The sequence below is a fragment of the Scleropages formosus genome, chromosome 19 (genome assembly GCF_900964775.1).
Source record: "Scleropages formosus chromosome 19, fSclFor1.1, whole genome shotgun sequence".
NCBI classification, from domain to species: Eukaryota; Metazoa; Chordata; class Actinopteri; order Osteoglossiformes; family Osteoglossidae; genus Scleropages; species Scleropages formosus.
In genome coordinates this window covers 21,957,506-21,983,715 of record NC_041824.1, presented here as the reverse complement: position 1 = coordinate 21,983,715, position 26,210 = coordinate 21,957,506, and the positions used below count along the sequence as shown (strand labels likewise).

Here is a 26,210-nt window from a genome sequence, read left to right as displayed (position 1 = left end):
TTTTCCTTTGAAATGAATGGAAGCAGCTGCAGATGACTGTGTCTATTTATAATTAGAATTAGTCTATGGGCACAACACTGTAACTGGTATAAATAAGTGAAGAATTTTCTGCAAACCTCTTCTCGGTTTCTGCTCCGACTTTTCGACATTTTCTGCTTTCTGCATGCGTGCAGGAGTTCAAACCACGATTGAAAACATCATTTTTTAAAATAATTAAAAACAGAATCCATTGATTTGTTTGAACTTGTATAACCCGTCAGGTTACCAAAAACTAACTTAGTTATGTATGGCTAAGGATAATACTTAAAGGATTAAAATATAGATGCATTTCTATTTACAGTTCAATGGTTTTTTTCAGTTGTGAGTTTCACAAATGCAGAAATTACCATTAAGAACATTTTTTGCTCAGTGGCACAGCAGGTAGTGCTGGTGTCTCACAATCCCTGGGCTGTGGGTTCACACATGTGATTGAATCCGGCTTCGTCTGTGCCACGCCAAACATAGACATTGTCATATTCCTGAAAGTATTTTACTTCACACCTTACAGACTAAGGCAAAAGATTGTGCGATAATCCTCAATATTTACAGTACACACACACACACAGTCAGAACCGCTTGTCCCATACGGGGTCGTGGGGAACCGGAGCCTACCCAGCAACTCAGGGTGTAAGGCCGGAGGGGGAGGGGACACACCCAGGACGGGACGCCAGTCCACCGCAAGGCACCCCAAGCGTGACTCGAACCCCAGACCCACCAGAGAGGAGGACCTGGTCCAACCCACTGCACCACCACACCCCCTATTTACAGTACATCAGCCAATAATTCTACACAAAAGGTGATAACCTTAGAAAGTGTACTATTTCGGGGATCATTTTAAAACTAGCATTTTACTTAGGGCAGCATGATGGCAGGGTTAGGGTTAGTAGTAGTTTTGTTAACTCAGCTTCTGGGAGAATAAATGCAAATCATGGGTGCAATTGTTATTTATGAGATATTCAAACTGGGTTAAAAAAAAGGATTTTTTAAAGCTATACTGCTCAGTCCTAAATTACCTACTATTTAGATTAATGTATTTTTAGATGTTTGCAGGAGATCAAACTCAACATGCTGCATCCTGAAAAACAGCTGTGGTCAAATAGAAACATGAACTCTGTGATTTCTTTAAAATACTACAGTAGATTTTTCAATAATGATGTGAAGAGTTGATGGGATGCCTTCTTTACCTGGCCTGGGATATCAGGAGAAGAAGGGTTAGGGTTAGATCCCTATCCTGCCACATCGGCCGGGTGTCTTCAGACTGTTGATACCGTGGATCCTTATGCTGACGCCAACCTCAAACCTAGACAAGATGTTTTTGCGCACTGTCCGAGGCTCTGGGCATTTTAGGAGTGGATTTGGAATGGGGCTAAAGTGAGGAAAGGGAAACGCAATGGCATGATTGCATGTTAATCATAGTAAAAATGCGATTTGTAGCTCTGGGAACAACATTATTACTCTTTCCGCCTGTCTTTTTCCTCAGTCATATCTGTTTCCTTGCAATGAACCCAAACACCCAGTCCAGCTCAGCCCCTGAACCTGTGGGACCACAACTACAGCCTGGTCCCTGCCTCCTCACCTGCTCCTGTCTACCTGTCTTGTTCATATTCTTGGCCCCTTCATGCCTTTGTGTTTGACACACACTATCTGTGAGATGGTCAGACAAACTGCCATTCATTCCCACATTACGGCTGTGTCTCTGAACACCACACGACGATCGCAAAACAGAAACATAATGCACAGATTCAATGCAGCTGGTAATTTACCTAATGTCTTCTCAGCCCTTGTTTCTTACAAACATAGAAATTTGAAATGTAACATATATGGTAAAAGGGGTTCAACCAGTGCCTGCTGTGTGGCGGATCTGGGGTTCGAGTCCTGCTTGGGGTGCCTTGCGGCGGACTGGCGTCCCGTCCTAGGTGTGTCCCCTCCCCCTTTGGCCTTGTGTCCTGTGTTGCCGTGTTAGGCTCCGGCTTGCCGCGACCCCGCTTGGGGTAAACGGTTGTTGACGATGGATGGACTTACGGTAAAAGGGATAAGAACATATATTTGAGGCGCAGCAGGAAATGCTGGCCCTTCACAGTTTGGCCGTGTTTCAGTTGATCTCATAGTGTGCGGAGTTTGTGTGTTCTCGCCGTGTTTGCGCTCCAAAGACACGTGCAGAAGAAGGAACCGGTAAACCACTTCTGTACCCTCCCTTACCATGAAAACTGCACAGTGGTATCTATGAGCTGAATTTGACTCAATGGCGCTTACCCTACTGCAGTAAACATGGTGGAGAGCGGTTGCAAGAAAACCGATAATTCAAAATAATTACGGGATGCAGGAAGTGTTTATTGTGTGCCGTTTGCAGCATCGTGACCCAAACGTGGGTACGAACACATGGTCAAAGCCAGAGCAAAGAAAAAAAGTCTACGATTATCCTTGAAGCCAAAAAGACACCACATTGCCCCACTCGAGCATGAAACCCTGCAGAAAAATCCACAGCATTGAGCTCACGCTTTAGTTAAACCCTCTCTGAATTAGACAGCTTCCGAGAATTAAAAAAAAACTCAACTGAAAATGCTAAAATCATTCTGAGTTCGTCTCAATATCTGGAAGTAATGAGGCACCAAGTCTGAAGAGCCAAGAGGGAAGGAGGACCAGAAGGGTGCTGTAAAACACTACGAGATCATGTTACTAGAGGGAGCTCACTGCTGCTTTGACTAATCAACTGGGGCAGCAGTGAGTGTAGTGGTTAAAGCTGCTGCCTTTTGACCCAAAGGTTGCAGGTTTGAATCCCACCAACAGCTGCAATACCCTTGAGTGAGGTAATTACCTCAAATTGCTCTAGTAATGTTACCCAGCTGTATGAATGGGTAAATAACTGTAAGTGATAGTATTGTAAGTCACTCTGGAGAAATGAGTCATAGTGAGATGTCTAACCATTTGCTAAGTGGCAGGCTGTGATTTAGGCTGGCGAAGTGGCTCCTTCGTTACTGGGAAGTTCAACCGTTTCCTCAAAGGACCTTGTTAGGAAGCCCATGTAAGGTCAATATGTGCCTTGACTGTGTTGAAGGCTATTTTCCCAGAAGCTGACCCAGTTTAGAAATAGGAAAAGGTACCGTACATGGTAATTATAATGACCAGAATTTACAGATTTAAAGGTTTCTATGCTTAGTTTTGTGTGCAGGTTTAAGGTGGAGAAAAAGGGGACCGCAGCAGTGGTGGGGTCACTGAGGTGCTACAGAGGGGCCTGGGAAGGCCCGTGTTTTCTTAGATTTGCTCAGCAGAGAAGCCTCAAGTTCCCTGCCAGTAAAACGGTGAGTTGGGGCTCAGCAGAGCAGAACACAGCAAAACATCAGTGTGAGCTGTTGAGTGAAAAACAAACAAGGGTAAATTGAAGGATTATCGTGTTTGTTTGAGAGGGGGTTTCAGTTAAGAGTAAAGGTTTGGGTGGTCCCGCTGAAAATAAGATTTGACATTTGGAAAATTAAAGTGTGAGCTTTAGATTTTTGTCAGCAGTTCGCTGCTGTGCAGTTCTACCTTCCACTTTGTCTCATAAGGCGATAAGTACTTCATATGCTTTTTTATGTTTGCCAGATTTGACATATGACATTGAACGTACAATGGGGGTTCACTTGAGTGCAGAATCTATCATGGTGCTTGATTTTTACCAACTTTTTTACCAGTGCAAAATATTCACCTGTTGTTGTTGTTGTTGTTGTTGTTGTTGTTGTTGTTGTTATTATTATTATTATTAATAATAATAATAATAATAATAATGGGGGGGCGCAGTGGTGCGGTGGATTTGACCGGGTCCTGCTCTCTGTTGGATATGGGGTTCGAGTCCCGCTTGGGGTACCTTACAACAAACTGACGACCCGTCCTGGGTGTGTCCTCCTCCCCCTCCAGCCTTACGCCCTGTGTTGCTGGGATAGGCTCCGGCTCCCCGCGACCCCGCATGGGACAAGCGATTTCAGACAATGTGTGTGTGTGTGTGTGTGTGTGTGTGTGTGTGTGATAATAACAATAATAATAATCATATTTACCATACAGCGAAACACACAGAATGTAAACATTTTTTTCAGAGGAGGAACCCAGTTCAAGCAGACAGTACAGGTCGCTGCAGTGGGCCATCGATGCAATAGGAGACGGGTTCCTAATGTGTTTCTCTGTTTTATGGCTTAGCTCAGTGTTTGACTGCAGCCTCAGCAGGGTAGTGGTTTCACACTCCGCTCAGTCCCTGTTACCCTGTTACAGTCCGTGTGCTGTCATTGGCACAGGTCTATTCTCCTTGTGTCGCCTTGGCAACCTGCATCATTGCAACAAGCAGCACACTTTGTGGCTTTCTTCATCCCTCTTCCATTTTATATCTGTCATCATCGTCCAGTACCCCTTCTCTGTGCCCCCAGCGCGTCTCCTACTGATGTCTCATCTGAAAAGCACTTGCGGAAATGCGAGTGCAGTTTGCTCATGTTCTTCCCTGGAAATCCATACTATTCCATTTTCCAAGGGGTTTGACCTTAATTATAGTTCAGCTCCCACATTACAGGCTTTGTGGTTTTCTCCGGAATCGTATTTTTCCAAATGTGCGTTTCTGCTCGGCGTTTTCAAATAGTTAGTTAATGCAGAGGCAAAATTATTTCCCAGTGACATGGTGATTGAACATGAGAAAAATTCTCCACTTATTTGGGCTGAACTGAAGACTAAGAGAGAGTATCTTTGCCTTTTCCTAAACTGTCACTGGTATCACATTATATTACACTATATTCACTTGAAGGGGGGCGCCGTGGCACAGTGGCACAGTGGGTTGGACTGGGTCCTGCTCTCCTGTGTGTCTGGGGTTCAAGTCCTGCTTGGGGTGCCTTGTGATGGACTGGTGTCCTGTCCTGGGTGTGTCCCCTCCAGCTGTATGCCCTCTGTTGCCAGGTTAGGCTCTGGCTCCCTGTGACCCTGAATGGGACAAGTGGTTCAGAAAATGTGTGTGTGTGTGTGTGTGTGTGTATTCACTTGTGCAATTTTTCCAACCAGTGGCACCTACAGATGTGATTTCCTGGGTTTGGGTTGAAGGATAGGATAGGCCGCAGAGGAAGAGATAGTCTAGTGAAATGCTTTTGCCTCCAAAGCAAATTTCCTGCTCCTTGTTGCAATAATCCCTGCCTGGGTTTGGGCTCCACCGTCACTCCCCCCTGTGTCTTCAGTCCCACGTTTCCTGTTCAGGGAGCCGACTGGGGGTGGGGGGTCATGTTTGATTAACATCTGACTTTTGCTCCTTGGATCTGACCCATACATGGCCAGTTTTCCTCTACTCAATCCCGGTAATGAGCAAACATGGCCTTCTCTTCCTCTACTCCTTCTGCATTGGAAATTAAAATTTCTTTAGAACTCTTTTTACATTTTCTCTTTCGGAAACTGTTTTTTTTTTTTTTTTTTTGCATGAAACACCATCTCATTTGACTGAGTCAACTTTTTCGAACCATGAAGAGAAAGCGCTGCCGAAAAGCCTCTTCCGTCCCCAGTGATTGGCGGAGTTGTCTTAATGCGCTCTACAAATCCTTTTCCCTTTAGAAAACGTAAAATGGTAGGTGATATTTCGCAGCGAAGATTTAAATAAATTTCTCCCGAAACCCTCACGGTAATGAATACTTCTAAAGTTCTGGTGAATTCATATCCTTCGGAAGCAAAATAGCGTGAAGGGATATGCGGCAAGTACAGGCAAAGTTTATGATAAGAAGGAAGACTTGTCGCGCTTTTACTCTGGTAGAATAATTTACATCACATGTACCCTGCAGGAAAAAGACTGTTTTCATCTGAGGTATTCATCCGCTGTCCCGGGCCAAGGATCTATGGTGAACCAAGAATAGCGCTTTGGACAGAAAGCTGCGGTTACATTGACGTCACCCGATACCACCTTATTAATAGCGTGTGTGACTCGCAAGGCACGGCTACTTTTGCCGAGCCACAAATAGCGACCGCATCAACGATATCTTAAACACGGCTGAATGAAAAAAGGCGCACGTGACAGTTGCCCTATTTCAGCTGTCTCATATTTTGTAATAACTTTTTAACTGATTTCTTCGCAAGCATAACTGCGGCGGCCTGCTATTGCCGTGGGCCATTACCGTTGTTCGTTGTTTCTGCTGCATCTAAACTGACTTTATTGGAACAAAGCGTAACACACGTCGTAACCAAATCGTCACGTTCGTGCAATTCATGCAGCGCAATACTGACAGAAAAAAAAATGCTAATTAATTTTTTCCCATTTTTTTTCCAGTGTGGCATATGGACATATAAATTTAGCAATTTCCTAGACAACTACATGAACAGAATTGCTTGCTTGTGCCGAGCACCTGCGATTGACCTTGTTATCTCTTCCATTCACGTAGAATGCGCTGCCAAACCACGTTCTTCCTGGTGAAGATGTTTCCGCTCTGATGGGGGACGCATCCAGCCTGTCGTCTGCCACCGTAGACAGCGAGGACGAGAGGAAGAGCGCTTTGGAAAAAAGCATGTACGTCGCTGAGCCCTTCACTTTATTCGATTACTGCTACTTGTGCTGCCAGAGAGCAGCTTCGGCCAGATTAACATGATCCGAAAATACGTAAAAAGTGTAAAACTGGACTCGGGATATTATTATTAATCCTGGATGGATTGTTAATCCGTACAGTTAATCCATAGGATTATTAATTTTACCATTGTTTTCCGCTAATGTAATGAACACGTTGTATTTTCTATGAGATGTACATCGCTTTGGAGAAAAGCATCTGTTAAATGAATAAATGTAAATGTAAAAGTAAATATTATAAATTGTACACAGCAACTCCCTCTCTCTCTCTCTCTACCCCCCTTCCCCCTTCACCTGGGTCATTAGGTATGTCCTGAAGGAACTGATAGAGACAGAAAAGCTCTACGTGAATGATCTGGGACTCATAGTGGAGGTAGGTGATCCGAAAGGAAATGTTAAGCGCCCCGGAGAGTTAATGTGACATCTTTCTGGATTTTTCCGGATCATTCCTGTTGCAGCGCGCAGGCCTCGTAAAACGTTTCCCGAGCGTGTTTACGTACGAAAGCGTGACTTTAGCGTTCGAGGATGTCGCAAGCAATCGGACGCGCGTTTCATAAACTTTTTAACGCACCGGTCTGCTGTAAACTCTCTCTCAGGGATATATGGCCACCATGAGTGCCAAGGGAGTGCCGGAGGACATGAAGGGAAAGGACAAAATTGTGTTCGGGAACATTCACCAGATCTACGACTGGCATAAAGAGTGAGCATCTGCCGTCCTGAAGCGCGTTCACTGGCGCGTGCGCGCGTGCGTTAGACGGATGCCTGCATCTCAAGCCGCTAAACATCTTCCTCATCTTGCTTGCGAGCAGCTACTTCCTGGGGGAGCTGGAGAAGTGCGTGGCGGAGCCGGAGAGACTGGCGCAGCTCTTCATCAAGCACGTGAGTCCCGCCGCAACCCGCCGGGGCCCGCGCACAACGCGCACGCTTCACTCCTACCGCTTGGCATGCGTCATGCGCTGCCGCTTGACGTGCACCTTCTCGTTATCGAGACCTTCCTTCCCTTTGAGCCCTGACTCTTTTCAGGAGCCCGACAGGCTGGCTGCCATCCAGGCGTGAGCGGAGCGATCAGGAAACACGAAGCTAAACATGCAGAACAAGAGCACAGGAGGCCTAATAATAAATAGTGGCGTGACCGCTGGGCGTAATGTTTGACAGCCTCGTTTTCCATCTCCTAGGCCAATGATCCCAGCAGCCTGGGGAAGTTTGTGCAGAAACAAAAAGCCGTGCGTACGGAAAGCTCGCGGTCTCAAAGCGTGGCTGGAAGAGAAGGTCGAGGCACTGAGGCCAGACAAGTTTATAAGGCTACTAGGGATGTTCACGAGGCCTTGCGGTCACCGCGGTGTTTTCGGTTCTCTTATTTAATTTGTCTCACTGCTTTGATTAACCGGATTAAATTAAACAATTCTCCCAAAGGCTACTGAAATTATTTGGCAAGATGAAGGGCTTTTGAGCAGCGGGAGAACACTTTGGGAAAGCCTGTAAGAAAGGGCAGGCTTTCGGGCTGTGAGCCTTGACGATGCTGATGAGAAGTCATGAGAAACCAAGGGATGGTGTGGCACGCATGGAGGGGGCTTCGACACGGAAGGGTTGGTCATAACACCACTGGCTGGGAGATCATTCCCATTTGAGGGGGATATGGTAACAGTGGGGGCTAATGTGGTAAAATGACAAACAAAGCAGCGTTTACTCACATACTTCTGGATTACGACCAAGGCAGGCCACACCCATGCCTGGTCCTGGGTTATAATCACGTTAAGACTGCGCTGTGTCTCGGCGATGGCAACTCTCCCCACGACTAATTTGAAATCATGGTTTTTTCCAAATCTTTCTCTGTCTCCGCCCATCACTAAAGATGCAGTCATATACACTTATATTTATTTATTTATTTATTCAGCAGACGCTTTTCTCCAAAGTGACTCCCAACGAACTCTGTGTAGTGTTATGAGCCCACACACCTTATTCACCAAGGTGACTTACACTGCTAGATACACTACTTACACTGGGTCACTCATCCATGCATCAGTGGAACACACTCTCTCTCTGTCACTCACACTTTGGGTGAACCTGAACACCATGTCTTTGAAGTGTGGGAGGAAACCAGAGCACCCAAAGACTTACACTGCTAGATACACTACTTACACTCGGTCACTCATCCATACATCAGCGGAACACATGCATTCTCTCTCTCTGTCACTCACACTTTGGGTGAACCTGAACACCATGTCTTTGAAGTGTGGGAGGAAACCAGAGCACCTGAAGACTTACACTGCTAGATACACTACTTACACTGGGTCACTCATCCATACATCAGTGGAACACACACACTCTTTCTATCTGTCACTTACACACTATGACAACAGGACACTACATCCGAACACACCAGTCACTCCCGATGTATCTCGGAAGAGTGCTTCGCCGTCCAAACACAGACTCAGGTATCTTAGAACCCAACCATACACTACATTCACCAGTGCACACATTCTTAGAATAGCAAAGCGGCTGAATAGGTGAAAAATGTATTCGTTTCCATAATCACATGGATCATTATTTGTTGGAAGATTTAATAACAAAATGAAAGAGCTGGAATTTAATCAATCAGATAAGTGAAGCAGTACGTAGTAAACAAAAGGGCCCCATGTGTCTTAAACCAGATTTCTGACCAAGCCTTGTGTGAGCGGTGTCGAAAACATTCAAGGTCCCTGAAACCGTCTCGTCCAGCCCAGCGGGTCTCTTCTTAGCAACGGTGCTCAATCGGCCAGCGGTGCTCAATATTTGCTTTTGAATTTCAGGAGCGGCGTCTTCACATGTACGTTGTGTACTGTCAGAACAAGCCCAAGTCTGAGCACATCGTGTCTGAGTACATCGAGACCTACTTTGAAGTGAGTGCATCCTTGGGAAAAAAAAACCGCATGACTGGTCCAAATTAAATGTAAGCCACTGCTATTTACCATAGCGAGCACCCTTGTCCCGGCTACATTCCTGCAACATTGCTGCAGTCATAATGTCATACCTAAAGAGATTATTTCCTCTCATTAAAATTTTATGAATGGAAGTCTAGAATATTGCTCTTGGCCTATGATGAAGCCCTTCAGATGTGCACTGCGGCTGAGTGTGAATCCAAGTCTGGCTGAGCATGTGTGTGTGTGTGTGTGTGTGTGTGTGTGTGTGTGTCCAGGAGCTGAGGCAGCAGCTGGGGGAGCGGTTGCAGCTGAACGACCTGCTCATCAAACCCGTGCAGAGAATCATGAAGTACCAGCTACTGCTCAAGGTGCCGTTGGCTTCGCCCCTCTGCTCGTACCCGACGCCACGAGGGCCGCGACGTCCTCTTCGGCTAATATTTGCGCTTGATCGCCAGGATGAAGCGCTGCCTCAATGAACCGGTGCAATCTGGCATAACAGTACCTAAAAAGTGCAGCAAAAGATTTTCCTGAAGTTTCCGTTAAGCTTCGTTGAGGTTTTTCCTTCCAACATATTTAAAATTCTCGACTGTATCCGTTCCGCTTTGAATAAAATAAGCCCCCGGGAGCGAGCTGCTGTTAATTAAGGGCGTTTCGTTCGCTATTGTACTTTCCAGCTGTATTTGGTCCAAAGGGAATTAGTGACAGAAATGAGAGTTGAGTGTGTAATACAGTCCTTGAATGCTAAGCTCTGCCTTGTGGATTTCCCCAGGATTTCCTGAAGTACTCCGCTAAGGCCGGCGTGGACACCGCGGAGCTCGAGGTACGAGTTATTCCGCTGGTGCGGCACCTTAATTCTCTCTCCAGAGCGATCGTTAAAGGGAGCTGTGAAATAACACGGAGCGGTACCTGCGAAAGGTCGTTCTGGTGCATCCAACGGCAAAATACCCTCATCCGCACCTCGTCCCGTTTGTGCTGCCGTGGCCGTTGCGATGTGGGGTTTCTCCCCTTTAGGTGTTTCTACTTTTTCTGCCCTCAAGTTCACGCAGGACACAATCATACCCGCCCTTCCCTGGTGCACATGGCGCTTTTGCTGATTTCCCTCCATCTCTTCCTGTCTCCGCTGAACAGAGAGCGGTAGAGGTGATGTGCTTCGTACCCAAACGCTGCAACGACATGATGAACGTGGGCCGCTTGCAGGGATTTGAGGTAAAGCTCGGCTATGAAGGTCAAACGGTCTGGAAGCAGCGCTCAGCTAGCGATCTGCGACGTGACCGAAAATCCCGGCTCGCTTGTTCCTCCGAAACAGGGGAAGATCACGGCTCAGGGGAAGCTGCTGCAACAGGACACGTTTACGGTCATGGAGCAGGACAGCAGCCTCTTGTCTCGCGCCAGAGAGAGACGGGTCTTCCTCTTCGAACAGATAGTCATCTTCAGCGAACCAATAGACAAGAAGAAGGGCTTTTCGCTTCCAGGATACATCTTCAAGAACAGCATCAAGGTACTCTTATGTGTGTGGTTTGCATCTACATTTCATCCATCAGACCGGCACTTTTCCCCCCAAAGCAGCAACTTATTTACCCCGTTTACACAGCTGAGCAATTTTTCACTGGAGTAATTTCAGGGGAAATTCGTTTTGTTAAGGGTACAACAGCTGAAGGTGGAATTGGAACGTGCAGCTTTCGGGTCCGAAGGCAGCAGCTGTAACCACTACGCTGGCAGCTGCCTTCACTCTGTTTGATCAGCCGTATGCAGATTGTAGAGCTGCAGTTCGGTGCTTATAAGGCAACGCAGGTTTGCCAGAAAACAATTATTTAACTTCCAGAAAATAACAATGAAATATTATGATATCAAAAGGGGGTGCGGTGGCGCAGTGGGTTGGACCGCAGTCTTGCTCTCCGGTGGGTCTGGGGTTCAAGTCCCGCTTGGGGTGCCTTGCGATGGACTGGCATCCCGTCCTGGGTGTGTCCCCTCCCCCTCTGGCCTTACGCCCTGTGTTACCGGGTAGGTTCCGGTTCCCCGTGACCCTGTAAGGGACAAGCGGTTCTGAAAATGTGTGTGTGTGTGTGTGTGTGTGTATTATGATATCAGCGCGGGGGTGTGGTGGTGCAGCGGGCTTGGCTGGGTTCCTGCTCTCTGGTGGGTCTGGGATTCGAGTCCCGCTTGGGGTGCCTTGTGATGGACTGGCGTACCGTCCTGAGTGTGTCCCCTCCCCCTCCAGCCTTTCTCCCAGTGTTGCTGGGTTAGGTTCCGGTTTGCCGCGACCCCATTCGGGACAAGTGGCTTCAGCCAGTGTGTGTGTGTGTATTATGATATCAAAACACACAGCTCTTCCATTTTCCTAGAAAGTACATGTCAGACTCTACATGCCTCTGCTGGTCCTGGAGGTTGAGTGTTTGCTGCGATGTCCCACCCAGTTCCATTTTGTCCTACAGGTGAGCTGTCTGGGAGTGGAGGACTGTCCCGACGGAGACTCCAACCGTTTCATTTTGACATCCCGAGGAGCGGATGGAAACGCCACCCGCTTCGTCATGCAGGCCGCCACACCTGAGATCCGCAGGGCCTGGCTGAACGACATCATCCAGATACTGGAGACACAGCGCAATTTCTTAAACGGTAACATCACATCACAACATCAAGCTACTAAGAATTAATTACCCATTTGTGCAGCTGGGTAATTCAGGGTGGGTACCTTGCTCAAAGGTACTACAGCTGGGGGTGGGATTCAAACCTGCAACCTCCAGGTCCAAAGGCAGCAGCTCCAACCACAGCACCACCACCCAACAACTCCCAGCATTATGTGTGTGTGGAGGTTACAGGATGAAAGTGAATGTAGATTACAGATATTATTGGTCATGGTGTTTGACACAAAGCGATGGAAGATGACACTCCGCTGACTCGACTTGACAGCTCGCGTCACTTGGAATCTTTACCGAAGCTCTTACCTTGGACACATAACCGAGCCCTTCTTACTCCTCTCGCTTGTCCTGCAGCCCTGCAGTCGCCCATCGAGTACCAGCGGCGCGAGAGCAAGACCAACAGCCTGGGCCGAGCCGTGCGAGTCCCGCTGGTGGCTGCGCTGCGTCCGCATTCCTCCGCCTCCATTGACCGCCAACGCCTGCCCAGCCTGCGCTCCTGCAACTCCTCGCTGCCCTCCATCTACCTGCCCAGCCAGCTGCAGCAGGAGGTAGACGCTCGATCGCTACCCGGCACCCTGGTTCATATGGCGGTATGTGACTAATTGACTAGGATCATGTGTCTGCATCCAAATCCCCCCTTCTGTTGGTATAATACACTCTTTGTATTGTTCTCTGAGATGTACGTTGCTTTGCTGAATGAGTAAACGTAAATGCGTAGCTGTCCTTGTTCCAAAGCACTAAGCGGTAAAAACTAGAGGTCCCGCCGACTCACCGTGTTGTACTTCCCACCTATATCCTCCTGTCCCCTGCAGCCAAAGCAGAATTCGCACCCCATTTCTCCTGCTCTCAACGAACTGGCCCTCAACCAGCACGATGGTCTCCCCTTGGCACCAGAGCCAAGCCAAGCACTATTAAAGCAGCGATGCCTTCCTGGCCCACTGAGTGAGCAGGTATGCAGCGCTCCCTACTGGAACCAACAGCCAACTACAGTTTCTTTCCAGCAACTGAAGGGACAGAATGTCATTGATTCTCCATCTACTCCGTTTCAGAATCAGAATCAGAACGAGCTTTATTGCCAAGTATGTTCACACATACAAGGAATTTGTCTTGGTGACAGAAATTTCCACAGCACAGACAGAATGACAGTGACAAGACACAGATGAGAAGATAGAATATGTGAATGAAGGATAAAAAATATATAAAAATATAAAGTACACAATATACAAAAAAAATAGTCACTAGACATTATATGTATGTTCTATACAAATGCAAGGGAATGTGAGTAAGGCATATGATGTGATAAATAGATATAAATATAAATAGCGTTATGTATTGCACTGGTTTACTCTCTAGGGGGGATTTAGCTGTTCATGAGGTAGATGGCCTGAGGAAAGAAACTTTTCTTGTGCCTGGCTGTCCTGGTGCTCGGTGCTCTGTAGCGCCGGCCAGATGGCAAAGGTTCGAAGAGGAAGTGGCCTGGATGCGAGGGGTCCACAATGATTTTGCTAGCCCTTTTACTGACTCTGGACGAGTGCAGTTCTTGGAGAGCTGGGGGGGATGTGCCGATGATTCTTCCAGCAGTCCGAACTATCCGCTGTAACCTTCTGATGTCTGATTTCGTAGCTGAGCCGAAGCAGACAGTTATAGAGGTGCAGAGGACGGACTCAGTGACTGCAGAGTAGAATTGCATCAGTAGCTCCTGTGGCAGGTTGAACTTCCTTCCAACTTCCTTCCTTTCTTCCATTTACCTCCTCAAGCAATATGTAGTATGTACAGTGCTGCTTGAAAGTGTGTGAACCCCTTGTGTCCCTTAGTTTTACCACGAAATGGGTATTTAATGAGAATCAGTGTTTTTCCTGTGACATAATAGGTGTGAAACGGCCATTTCCGTACGTTTCTTTAGCGGAAATTGTGCGTAGTAGAAACACGCAAGTAGTGCAGGTGTAAAAATAAGTGAATCCCAAGTGTCATTGGTTAAACCAAGTAGGTAAGTAGAATCGGGTGTGTAAATTATAGTCATTTATTAATTTTATACGTTAATGTTAAGATTCACATCTTATCAGTTTAATATTTTATGGAGGAATAATGACCATACATATAGGGTTCACATACTTTCAATCAGCACTATATTTACATATATATGTATTTCAACACTAGATGCATGGAAAAATAAAATCACGCTTTTAGGATGTATTAAATTGCCATAATAATGGCTCAATGCAAATGAGCAATGCAGTAAAAACTCTCCTGATTCAAAGTAAACTCTGGGCTGAGTTGTTTTGCTGCACTTCAGGGAGGAAAATTAATGGCACAAAAGAGAATCTTGGCAAAATTAGACACATGGCATATAATTCTTAGCAAAAAATTTTGACAGGGAAAACAGGGGCAGTGTGGTATGTGGAGGCCAGCGGTTCAGTGGAGGGAAAGTAAGGGCAACCACATAAAATCTGCAGAGGACAGCATGCCTCTCCAGAATACGAGTCCTCGCAAGTGAATTTCCGTAAGTGCGGTTCTGCACGTGAAACCCTGCAGCAGTTACACGGCGACATGATCCACCTCATTATTCCATGTTTGGAGAATTCATTCAGGGTCTCTGCAGCACTACTCTAAGCCGTACCTCACCTTTAATAAACAGTTACTATTTACCATGCTGTGACGTTTTGCATCCAGCGTTAGGATTGTCCTCGATGTCTGGATGCAGTGGTGACAGATGAGCAGTTACCATGTATGTTATTTTATTTACTCAGGCTTGATGGGCCTGGAGCATAACAAACAGGAAGGAGACAGACCAAGGAAGGGAATTCATCTTATTTTTGCAATTTTGAAAAAGGTGGGGTGACAGGAATGGGGGAGGTGAAGTGGATTTAATGACCTAAGAAAGGGGAACTGCAGAGAATGCCATTTATTCTGGTGCTGTCCGGGTCTTCTTTCTAAGTCTGTGTAATGAGAGCTGGGTGCGGTTAGGGCTGAATACCACACATCCCACATCTGCTGAAGCCACTTGTCCCAAGCGGGGTTGCGGCGAGCCAGAGCCTAACCCGGCAACACAGGGCGTAAGGCTGGAGGGGGGAGGGGACACACCCAGGATGGGACGCCAGTCCATCACAAGGCATGCATCCCAAGCGCGACTCGAACCCCGGACCCACCAGAGAGCGGGACCCAGCCAATCCCGCTGCACCGCTGCACCACCGGTGCACCCCCGGTTGAATACCTGTGGTGTGAAATCTTGGAAGAACTCGCCCATTTACACTGATCCATTTAGCCGACGGGTTTCTCCGAAGCGACTTACCATGTTTAATTCATCACGATTATTTAATTATTTACACAGCTGGGTAATTTTAGTGGAGCTATTTTAGGGTAAGTGCCTTGCTCAAGGGTACTGCAGCATGATGGGATATTCAAACCTTTCAGGACCAAACGCGGTAACGCAAACCGCTAAGCTTACGAGCTGCACCCTTCATGGAGCCGTGCTTTGGAAGAGCGTTCGAAAACAAAGGAGGCTCGATAAACCCCAAACCCAAACTGGATGCCTTTCAAACACCTGCATTCCAGCCCGTTTGTTAACTGGCATGGCGAGGGCCCTCGTCCGCTTCGCACTGCGCCTTCGGCACTGAAGTGTCGCGTCTCGTCGGCCTCCCCTCCCTCACCCGTGGAAGCGCCCCATTGTTATGGGACAAAGACCAGATGTTTTCGGAACTCATTAGCTCTCCAGGGTCCGCTGTGTGCCACACGGAGTTAATTATATCACGGCAGGGGAAAGGAGGAGGGGAGCGATGCGGTCAAGATGGTAATCATCTTGTTGACAGGAACCGCTGTTAATGTGTGCGAAACATCCTGTCGCCGAGGCCGAACGGGAATCTGCAGACTGCAGAGATTTTCCAGAAAACCGAGACCAAACGGAGCAACACCTGCCTGGATGCACATTTCCCCCAATATGTTTCCTGATCGTCCCGGGCCGTGAATCATGCATCATTCGCCCCGAGAGGCCAACAGAGCGATTTTATGAAACTGTGACTAAATTTAAGTGACTGTGCCGACCTCATCCATGGTATCATGGTATCATGATCGTATTGCCCGGACAGGGTTGGGATTCGCGGTGATTACTGCCTGTACTTCCTATCTGCCCGCAGAGACCTGGCGAGGGTGGCCCTGGGGCCCTCACGGGGGACGCGGCGGGCGGCACGGCAAGCTCCACCGCAGGTCAGCGCTCAAGCAACCTGGAGCAGCTGGCGGAGGACAGCCTGTGAACGTTCCTACTCCTTCTTCCTCCTCCTTAAGACAGTGGCCACTCCTCGCCTTCCTCCAGCCCCTGCAGCGTTCTCCACCCTCTTTCCCGTCTCTCCGGCTGACAGCGCTCTTCCCCACGCTGATCACCTCCACGGCGATGTTCTCCACATCATGTTAACCGGTTCTCATCATTCACAGATCATGACACTTGTTCTGGTTGTTCTTCCCCTTGCTGAACATCTTTGTTTTTTTGTTTTTTTTTTTTTCAAACTTTACTTCTTTGCTGACATTCTGACCGGAACAACACAGAACAACGAATTCTTTGACACCGTTTTTGTTTAGTTTTTATACGCAGCCGTCTGGCGTCGGTTGATTTTATTGTAAGGCTTTTATTTCCGTCCATCTGCGTTTCAAATGGGCGTCATAAACTGTTCACAGGAAGTTTTTTTTTGACATTGGCACCGCGATGAAGGAACAATCTGTGGGTGTGTGCATGCGTGTTAGCAGCGTGTGTATCGGTGTATGTTTGTGTGTCTCCTGGACAGAGCAGTACAGTGTGCAGTGATTTACCTTCTGTACAATGTTATGCACATTGTAAGAAACATCCTAGGCTGAAAGCAGAGCTTGTGCAAAATAACAAAACACCAATAAAAGGACAATGAAAGATGAACTACAAATAGATTATAACATTTATAATATGTAAAATATAATATTTGTTTTGCAAAGTCAGGTGAGCAGCTGTTTTTCTCCTCAGTAAACAATCATCTGCAAGGATTCTGTGTGACTGACCTGAATCGGACTTCTTGCACAGAGGAGCGGATACGCAGCGTGAGGCGACACTCCACAGACCCGACCTCCCATACCTTGTCATACCTTGAAATCTACCCACCTTGGCAAGGACCTGATGGGGGACCTCGTGTCCAGAGTGACGTCACCTCCGGGCATCCGAAGGAAGGGTGGCTCTTTCGTGAAGGATCGGGAATTTTTCCGTGATCCACGTGTAACGCTCACGCTGCTTGTACACAGCGCTGCGTACACGCGCACGTCGCCATAGGCCCTGGAATCAAGACGAACCCTCCGGGCCGCAAATCTCGGCATATTCGTCAGACTTTATTTTTGTGGCTCCGGAGGAGAAGAGCTGAACTGAATCTTCCATTTCAGTTCTACGTGCAACAAGCTCCCTGACTAAAGGAGACGCAGGTAAAAAGTGGACCCTGGTGTTACAGAGTACCACGGAACAACAAATTCTGGGGTTTATTGTGACCTGTATAAGGGCCTTTGTCAAGTAACGGGTTTATTAATTCAAGCATTTTATGTTAATTGTGAATTTTCAAACATGGGGACATATTTTGGCATATTTCCCATATTTGAGGTTCGAGAGAATGATATCAGTAATGGTGCTTGGGCACCACAAGCATACAAAGAACACAAGAACGTCAAAATCCTTATTGATTCATTTCCTCTTCGGCTTTCTTTGCTTCAGAAAAAAATAATAAAATTATTATACTTAGATGATAATCACTCACAAGGGTTTGCTTATGTGACTTCCTCGGTTTACGTACAGCGCAACAACGCCTTTTTTCGAAAAGGAAAACAAATAGCCTCAAACACAGCATTGTACAGGTACTGTTAGTTCAAGGTTCTCATGATAAACCTATGGCCACAGGAGCTCATGAAGTACAACAATCACCTTGATTAATTTAAAATGTGCAAAAATAATGCAGACATGTAATTTACAGAGTATCTAAAATGAAATTTTTTTGATGCATTCTTTTCCTTTCTCTGTATTCTTTAACAGCACATTGTAATAATACCACTTTTTTTACTGGTTCTAAATGCATCAAAGACTAAGCAAAGAGTTTTAACAGTCACGCAAATATCTTACTTGAAAATGCTAAAAACAACAAGCACAGTGTCCTAGGAAAAGAATTTTAAAGGGTATATACTCACCTCAGGGGGTGCGGTGGCGCAGTGGGTTGGACCACAGTCCTCCTCTCCGGTGGGTCTGGGGTCCGAGTCCCACTTGGGGTGCCTTGCGACGGACTGGCGTCCCGTCCTGGGTGTGTCCCCTTCCCCTCCGGCCTTACGCCCTGTGTTACCGGGTAGGCTCCGGTTCCCCGTGACCCCGTATGGGACGAGCGGTTCTGAAAATGTGTGTGTGTGTGTGTGTATACTCACCTCCGAAATGCCAGTTGAAATACATCGCTCCGAAGAAGAAATTAATTTTGGAAGTGAATTGGAATAGTGATGTTTTTTTCCTTCATTTTTTCTGTTATTGAACCACGTTGGTTTTAACCTTATTCACGTTTTTGTTTGAATAATTTAAGACAGGAGTGTTACTTGTGAGAGAATCATATCGTGAGCGAAAGATTGAACTAAGATGAAATACCAAACACTTTGTTGGTCGCTTTTGTAAACATGATTTTTGCAGCTATTTGTAATAATGATGACCTTATACGGCTTTTTTTCAGAACGCTGTATGTGTCAATAGAGAGCGTAGAGTGACACGGCTCAAAGCTTTACAGGGCCTCGCAGAAATATAACCTACCCTTGAACCCGTCAAAATGATCTGCTTCCATCTGTTTAAAAAAAAAATCAAAATTTTTAAGCTGCTTTTGAAAAAGAAAATGTCTTCTAAGCCAGTGAATATAAAGTAGTATTAAATGTAAAAATGTATATCATCTAGAAATGAATTGTCGTTGGAGAGGGTCCAATGTAAAGAGAAGGAACGTCTGTTTTGGCTCTTTCTGTGTTCTCTGTAAATACGACTGCGGTCTTGTTTATAAAATATTCTCATGCATGATTGGACAATGAACTGTACAGACCTTACACACAGAGTTAATCCCGCGCTGCAATGTCTAATACTTGAACCTCATGTAAAAAATGTGCTTAATCATATATGCAAACTTCAGACTGTAGGTATGAAATATCCCTTGTTGAACTGCATGCTCAACACTCTGCAGTTTATTTTGTCAGTGTTCAGCCTGGATCTTATCAACACTGAGGATTCTTTTATATTTGGTCATGGGCATGCTTAGTTTTGTAAAAAGTAATCCCAAATAAATGGGAAACAGAACAATGGGTTTGACCAACTCGATGTCTTTGTATGCTGGTGTCATATCGGGTAAAGGCTGTTTTCTCAATTGCATTCATGTTTGCATAGTCGCCACACCCGTAATTACTCGATCCACAAATGTCATTATCCTATTTATTGTTTGCCTTTCCAAAATATTGTCCTGGTCCAAGAAAGGTGAGTTTATGGACCAGCAATGGTGACCTTAATCCTGACATTGATAGTCTTCTCTAAAACTGCTCTAGATGCTGCCAATAATCTTTAAATGTTTTTCAAAAATGTTGTGAGTACACTGGCTTCTCAATGTACAAACACATGTGGGATCAAATCATATCTTCATTTATTTATAGCTCCTAAGTCACTTTTACCCCTTAAACACACTTTGTTAAAGTTTAGCATTAAATATGTCCCTTGATGCTATGTAAAAACCTGGTCTATAGCTCCAGCAAATAATAAACAGATGGTAACATGTCAATTTTTTGAGTTGTAAAAATTGTAACTAATTCAAATTCACTGAAAGTAAAAATAGGTATGTTGCTTCCACAAACTCCCGGTCCGTTATGAATTCTGACACATTAACAAACCAGCAGCATGTGCAGCCATCCAAATATCTGGGCCAGTTTCAAAACACTTCATCTCCACTTAGTTGCCCATGATAACATTTAATTTGTTCTTATTGGTGATATTAGAAGCAGAAACAGCCACACCCTCCAGACACGAGTCTCAAACACTACAGGTGAACTGAATTAAGCTCCGCCCCTTTCTGTTTTGTTTTTAGTGCGACTTTACTGCCATCTACCGGCTCGGAGGGTTAACACAAGCTGTGCTCGCACTGCTACAAAATGAAATTTTGTCAAAGTAGATAAGTTAGAAAAATAAGTTAAAATACTGGAATTAAAAAGATAACTGTTGGGCAAGAAATTTGGCATGGTAAAAAAAATGAATACTTAAAGCAAATATTCAAAAATATTTATTCATGTGAAAATGAGGCTTTTAACGCCCTCTAGTGGACAACTGCTGCTACACCAACAAAAGACGCAAATCAGTCAAGGTTCTTTACTTACTAGCGCAAGCGCTGTTAGCGCATCTTGTCAGTAATTAATATCAAAATAGGATTCGGTCAGTAAAACAACTGCTACCCGTTATAACTGCTTCAGAATTTGACCAAAACTGCTTAAGTAACAAAACACTGAGGTTCCTTACAAGTATGATTATTTAATACTTAAATGCCACATGACATAAGTTACTGCAGCTGCAATATTTTTACGTGAGTGAATATGTATATTTGTCAAAAGCTATAAGACGTTCCTTATCCCCGCACTACAAGTATTACTCATCCTAATTCAAACTGCAGCTCTCTTAAATGACGGAAAATAGCAAAATGTTCATCTATGCGAACATAAATAAGGCTGGCGATCCAGCGTGATAATAATAATAATAATAATAATAATAATAATAATAATAATAATAATAAAGACTGTCTGGAAACTAACGGTCCTCGTCCTAATTTACAGCACATTACGTTTTCAAAAATGATGAACAACCAGCAACTTTTTTTTAACTGGCCGTCGTAGAATTATTTTCTTAATCCATTGTGGTTTTTATTGAATGCATTTAATCGCACATATTTGATGATCTAGTAATTAAGAAATGTGTGCAAATATTGACCCGAAACTGAATGAAAAGAACCATTTTTGAGCGCGAGTTCCCCCCTCTAGATGGAACGTCAGACGCTGTGAACAAAACAATTTAATTTTTTACTTTTGTAAATGTGAAATCACAGTGAAGGGATGGAAACCGAACCGCCCCCTCCGAACTTGTGCGGCAGGAAAAGCGCGAAGTGACGAGAGGAAAAGGCAAAAAAGGATCGTGGCATTGCGCTTCCGAACGGAGTAAATCATAGTAAATGGAAGTAAAGGGCACCATCGCCGTGGGACTTCGGGCACCAAGGGGAAGAAGGAGCTTCGTCTTTAGGGCCACTTTCCGACAGTGATTGAGGCACCGTTGTGCGGACACCGGGGTCCCGCTGAGCGACACAGGACCCCGCGGAGGGACGCAGCAGCGCGGCGGACGCGAGAAGAGCAAAGTGCCGTCGGCCTATTGTCCGTTGCCTTTGATCTCCCTTTGAAGTGTCAGACGAAGGACCCGAGTGACACACACACACACACACACACACACACACACACACACACAGACGTGCTAATTGCCCTGTACGTGCGACCACGGTCTCTACATGATGGCCAGAATGTTTTTTTCCTCATTTCTTTTCGATATTTTTACGCACGAAAGAGTTGCTAGTATTACAGCTGCTGACAGTTTAAACTATTTATTTCAATTTTACATCTCTGTCATCTATTTCGAAAAGTTTCTCTGGAATTTCGTAGCCATTTCATTTGTCACCCAAGTATAGAGTATCTCAGTAGATTGTTGTAACCGGTAAAAAGGTAAAGACACGGGGGTGGGGATCTTGGGGGGGGGGGTCGGGGATTAGAAAGTGTGAGTAAAAACTAGACATCTTACAATTACTAAGTGTCTCTATTCAGGGCCTTTCTTAAAAAAGAGTTCAGGCACTACCACTGGTGGCAGGGGGGATTAGAACCCATAGCCTGAAAGAGACTGGAACTCACAATAAAGAAAGAGATGCCAAACATGCACTCATTCTTGTCTTTATCTTATTGTTAGAATGGAAATATCTTTTAAAAAAACATTAAAACTAATTTTTAAATAATAAAGCAATACACACAGGTGGTCGCTTTTAGATGTTTTTTATTTGTGCTGAGCGTGCCATCTCATTGTTTTAGGGTCTGATACATATGGACACTATTTACATTAAAAGTCCATTTAAAGGACAATTTCAGAACACTAAGGGGATTTAAGGTAAAGTGAGAGATCTGGAGGAAAATGAGACTAAACGAAAGCCCCAAACATCCTTCAGATGGGTACAGAAATTGCTCAATGTGTCTATCATTCAGTTCCAGGAATTTCAGCTGTACCAAGATATTAACACAACACAAACATTTTTTTGTGGGAGAAAACAATCTCGGATCCGTAAGAAATACAAAACTTATTTCACTTCAGTTGATGTATAAATAAGTCTGTGTCTTTTCAGCTGAATATAAATTCAATATATCAATCTCAAATTCTCACGGAATTATTTATCTTACATTCCAATGGAGTTTTCCACGGAACATTATAGAAGGGTGTAGGAGGAATAGATTTTATGCAGAGAAAAATAATCAAATATATTTGATTTGTCCAAAAGCCTCCGCTCTGCAAATGCACTTTTCCGCTACCTCGGTGAATCTGCTTTATTGCTGTGAAAAGGGAAAGCAGGGCAGCTCTTGTTAGGCAGCAATCCCTGGCACTATTTCTTGAATGAAGCTGAGCACACGTGTGTTCGGTACACACTTTTCTGCACTTTCCTTTCTCCAGTAGTCCAACGTTGCACTCAAGCAGCTGTCTGCGAGACGGGCGCCGTACACTCGCGCTCCGTGCTTCCATTACAACCTGCACGGTTTTCTGAAAGGCATCACCACATCTATTGCTTCTGTCTTGTTCAACCCAGACAAACCCTCATTTTGTGTCTTGTGACATTAGGCAGGGTATTGACTGTCATAATTAGTATTAACCTTTATTGATCCGACACCTTTGCTCAAAGTGGCTAACAACGTTAGGGAATCAACGTTGTAAAGACTCATCTATACAGCAGGGCATTCATACAGTCCAAAGGTACAACAGCAGGATGGGGGCTTTGAACCCATAGACACCAACGTGACTAAATCACGAAGCCCAATTCCGCCTGATGCCCCCAAAATAGCGGCACGATGACAAAGAATGCAAGCTGGATCGGAGGAAGCAAAACTACTGCCTTGCATAAATTCAAGGAATGAAATAAACCAGGGAGAATGTGATATATCTTCAGGAGACTGGACCCCTGACCCTTCCCATCCCCTTCGGGTGGTGTGCATCACTGCTGCTGGCCTCAGGTTGCCACCCCTAAGCTGCTCTACTCTTTCTTGATGTTGCTGAGCAGGGATTTATTGCCCCCATGTGGCTCAAGGGTGTGCTGACTGCCCCTGGCCCTCCTGCTCTGATGAGTCTTGACATGCTTGGCCAGGTGGTCGCTCCTCATGAACCTCTTACCGCACTGCGGGCATCCAAAGCGCTTCTCCCCAGTGTGGGTCCGCAGGTGGCGCTGCAGCTCATCCGAGCGCGTGAAGGTCTTCCCGCAGAAGAGCCAGTTACAGACAAAGGGCCGCTCTCCGGCGTGCCAGCGAAGGTGGGCCTTCAGGTGGGAGGTCTTCTTGTACACCTTGCCGCACTCAGGGATGTGGCAGATATGGATCCTCTTCCTGCCTTGTTCCAGGTTGCCGCTGGAGGCCTGGCAGTTGGGGCACTTGCAACGCCGGCAGCGGCGTGTGGAGCCCAGCAGTCCCTTGGAGCTGCCCTGGAGGATGGCGGCGATCTGGGGCTGGTGGCTCAGCACGACCTGCCTTCCCAGGGAGAACGGGTGGCTGGAGGGGGAGGCGGTGGTCTGTGGCAGGCTCCACCACTGCTGTCCCTCTTCCATGGGGACACCGGGGAGGTGGTGCCTGCCAGAGGAGTTCTGGAGGAAGCTGGGGGGGAAGTTCTGGCCCATGTTGCTAGGCTGAGTGTAGCAAGAGCTGCTGCTTTGTGCTTGGGAGGAGAGCAGCTTGACAGGTGAGAGCTCAAAGGAGTAGGAGGCAGGGGGCTCGGCAGGGGGGGTGAGGGGCAGCTCATGGTGGCGGTGGTGATGCTGGCCGTAGGTGCCCAGGCCGGTCTGCACGTGTCCAGGGAATTGGACCTTGGGCACCGAGAAGGTCATCTGGTGGGCACTCAGGCCAGGGCCATGCGCCACCTCGTTGCTCCACAGCTGAAACATGGTGGACGTGGAGCTCACTGCCTCCTCAAAGGGAAAATGTGGTCCCTCTGGCCCCGAGCTGCAGCCCAACTGCCGGGTCTGTCCACAGCCAGGGGTCAAGAAGGACAGGGGGTGGGGACCGCCGTCAGGAGAGGAGCTGGGTGTGCGGTCCTGGAGGTGTGACATAGCCAGGTAGCCAGGTGAGAGGATGCATTCTGTTACAGCAGCTCACTGACAACAAAGTAGCAGGCAGTAAAAGTTGTACAAATAATGATATAATATGTTTTGCTAGGTATTTGTATTTGGTGAATTATAGAAAAAGCTCATATTGTGAAAGGAGTGTATAAAACATACTTACATTTACTTATTTAGCAGACACTTTTCTCCAAAGCAACTTCTAATGAACTCTATGTAGTGTTATCAGCCCACACACCTTATTCACCAAGGTGACTTACACTGCTAGATATGTTACTTACACTGGGTCACTCATCCATACATCGGTGGAACACACACTATGGGTGAACCTGAACAGTGTATCTTTGGACTGTGGGAGGAAACCAGAGCACCCAGAGGAAACCCAGCCAGACACAGGGAGAAGAGGCAAACTCCACATAGACTAAGCAGGGATCGAACCCACATCCTCTCACACCACCCAGATGCTGTGAAACAGCAGCGCTACTTGCTGTGCCATCAATACTTACACAGTTTGATACAACATAGTTTACACCATTTTACACTATTTTACACAAGGAAGAATGTTCTTGCTGTTTTAGTTTGGCTTTTACATTTCACACTGTCTGAGCGGTTGAGGTACCCATATATGGCAAATGTCTGGAAGTGAAAAATAATGATAAATACATGATTTTTTTTTAAAGGACTAAGATAAATTTAATAAATAAAACAGTTACAAAACGGCTATGATAAAACTTAGAAGCAGACCTGCAGTATTACATTTTACATATTTGTACAGCTGATGTAGTGCTGTAGTTAAGTAATACAAGCAAAAAACAGTCTTGTAAAGATTACTGTCGGACAATTTTTCTGTGATTTACAGCAAATTATACACTATAAATTACATTCGCTAAGCATGAAATTGTTCTTCTGTTTTAGTATTTTTATTTGCAGCTGAGTCACAGCAGTACATGTCGTTGTGAGGCACAGAGGGTTTTATCCCCTCGGCAGTTAGTATTTGTGCTCATAACACGCAGGAGGGAAGGAACGAGACGTGATGTAAGGAAACACTCAGGACACACGCGCGCTCAAGTTCATAAACACAAGTTGGCTCCAGCAGGAGATCACGAACCTGTAAGAAGGCTTGCAGAAAGTTGTCGGTCCTGGACGCTGTCAGCGCAGCCATCGGTGTGCGCGCGCTCTCTTTCCGCACCTGCTGCAGCACGAGCGGCGCGGGAAAGTCGCTGCGCACGAGCACGAGCACCAGCCGGGAGCCTGTCGGTGGGCAGAGAACGGCGCGATCATCCGGGGCCCGCAACGCCTATGCCGAAATCAAACACTCAACGGTTCAACGAAAACTCGAGTCGGGAGGGCAGACAGGAGACGGCGCGAATAATCCCGCGTGCCACTCGCGCGCCCGCCGCGAGTCCGTGTCAGAGGCGCCGCCGCAGTTCCTCGCGCTCGCGAAACTTTTCTTTTGTGAGTCTCCTCTGTCTCGCGCAAGCGGAAGGTTTCAAAAAGGCCAAGGTGCCGTTTGAAGTCGGCAAGGAGCCAATCGCGAGAAGTCCGCGGCATCATTTCAAAGGCGCTCGGTCTCTGCGTCTTCTTTTTATAGTGAAGAGCTCCTCTTCTCCGTGGGGTTTCTCCGCTGTGCATCCAGAGGGAGTGAGTGGAGTGCGCGTGCGTGCGTGCGTGCGTGCGTGCGTGTGTGTGTCTGCGCTTCATACCATTACATAAT

The 26,210-nt window shown here is 46.3% G+C and overlaps 2 protein-coding genes across 5 annotated transcripts in view; one reads left to right on the top strand and one right to left on the bottom strand.

Annotated features, from left to right (window-relative positions):
* The window catches only part of arhgef25a (Rho guanine nucleotide exchange factor (GEF) 25a), a 53,673-nt gene extending 36,625 nt beyond the window's left edge, over positions 1-17,048 (top strand). For 3 of the 4 annotated variants that reach the window (XM_018760455.2, XM_018760454.2, XM_018760457.2), the window contains 13 exons: positions 6,405-6,529; positions 6,890-6,956; positions 7,180-7,283; positions 7,393-7,462; positions 9,373-9,462; positions 9,759-9,851; positions 10,253-10,303; positions 10,612-10,689; positions 10,790-10,981; positions 11,916-12,096; positions 12,474-12,709; positions 12,932-13,069; positions 16,250-17,048. In XM_018760455.2, coding sequence (XP_018615971.1) covers positions 6,405-6,529; positions 6,890-6,956; positions 7,180-7,283; positions 7,393-7,462; positions 9,373-9,462; positions 9,759-9,851; positions 10,253-10,303; positions 10,612-10,689; positions 10,790-10,981; positions 11,916-12,096; positions 12,474-12,709; positions 12,932-13,069; positions 16,250-16,366 — 1,542 coding nt within the window. In that variant the 3' untranslated portion in view covers positions 16,367-17,048. The remainder of the gene's footprint in view (positions 1-6,404; positions 6,530-6,889; positions 6,957-7,179; positions 7,284-7,392; positions 7,463-9,372; positions 9,463-9,758; positions 9,852-10,252; positions 10,304-10,611; positions 10,690-10,789; positions 10,982-11,915; positions 12,097-12,473; positions 12,710-12,931; positions 13,070-16,249) is intronic. The other variant, XM_018760456.2, reaches the window with a different exon arrangement.
* Positions 17,049-23,324: 6,276 nt separating this feature from the next.
* On the bottom strand, positions 23,325-25,669 carry sp5l (Sp5 transcription factor-like). Its single transcript, XM_018760385.2, has 2 exons — positions 25,605-25,669; positions 23,325-24,472 (listed from the first exon to the last, which is right to left on the bottom strand). The coding sequence occupies exons 1-2, from the start codon at positions 25,656-25,658 to the stop codon at positions 23,426-23,428; spliced, it is 1,101 nt and encodes a 366-aa protein (XP_018615901.2). The 5' UTR covers positions 25,659-25,669; the 3' UTR covers positions 23,325-23,425.
* Positions 25,670-26,210: the final 541 nt, after the last annotated feature.

Bases quoted from the DNA above. Each gene is read 5' to 3' on its own strand.
- sp5l (XM_018760385.2), bottom strand. From the start codon at position 25,658: ATGGCTGCGCTGACAGCGTCCAGGACCGACAACTTTCTGCAAGCCTTC. The intron at 24,473-25,604 runs GTTCGTGATCTC...TCACACCTCCAG, and splicing joins TTCTGCAAGCCTTCTTACAG to GACCGCACACCCAGCTCCTC.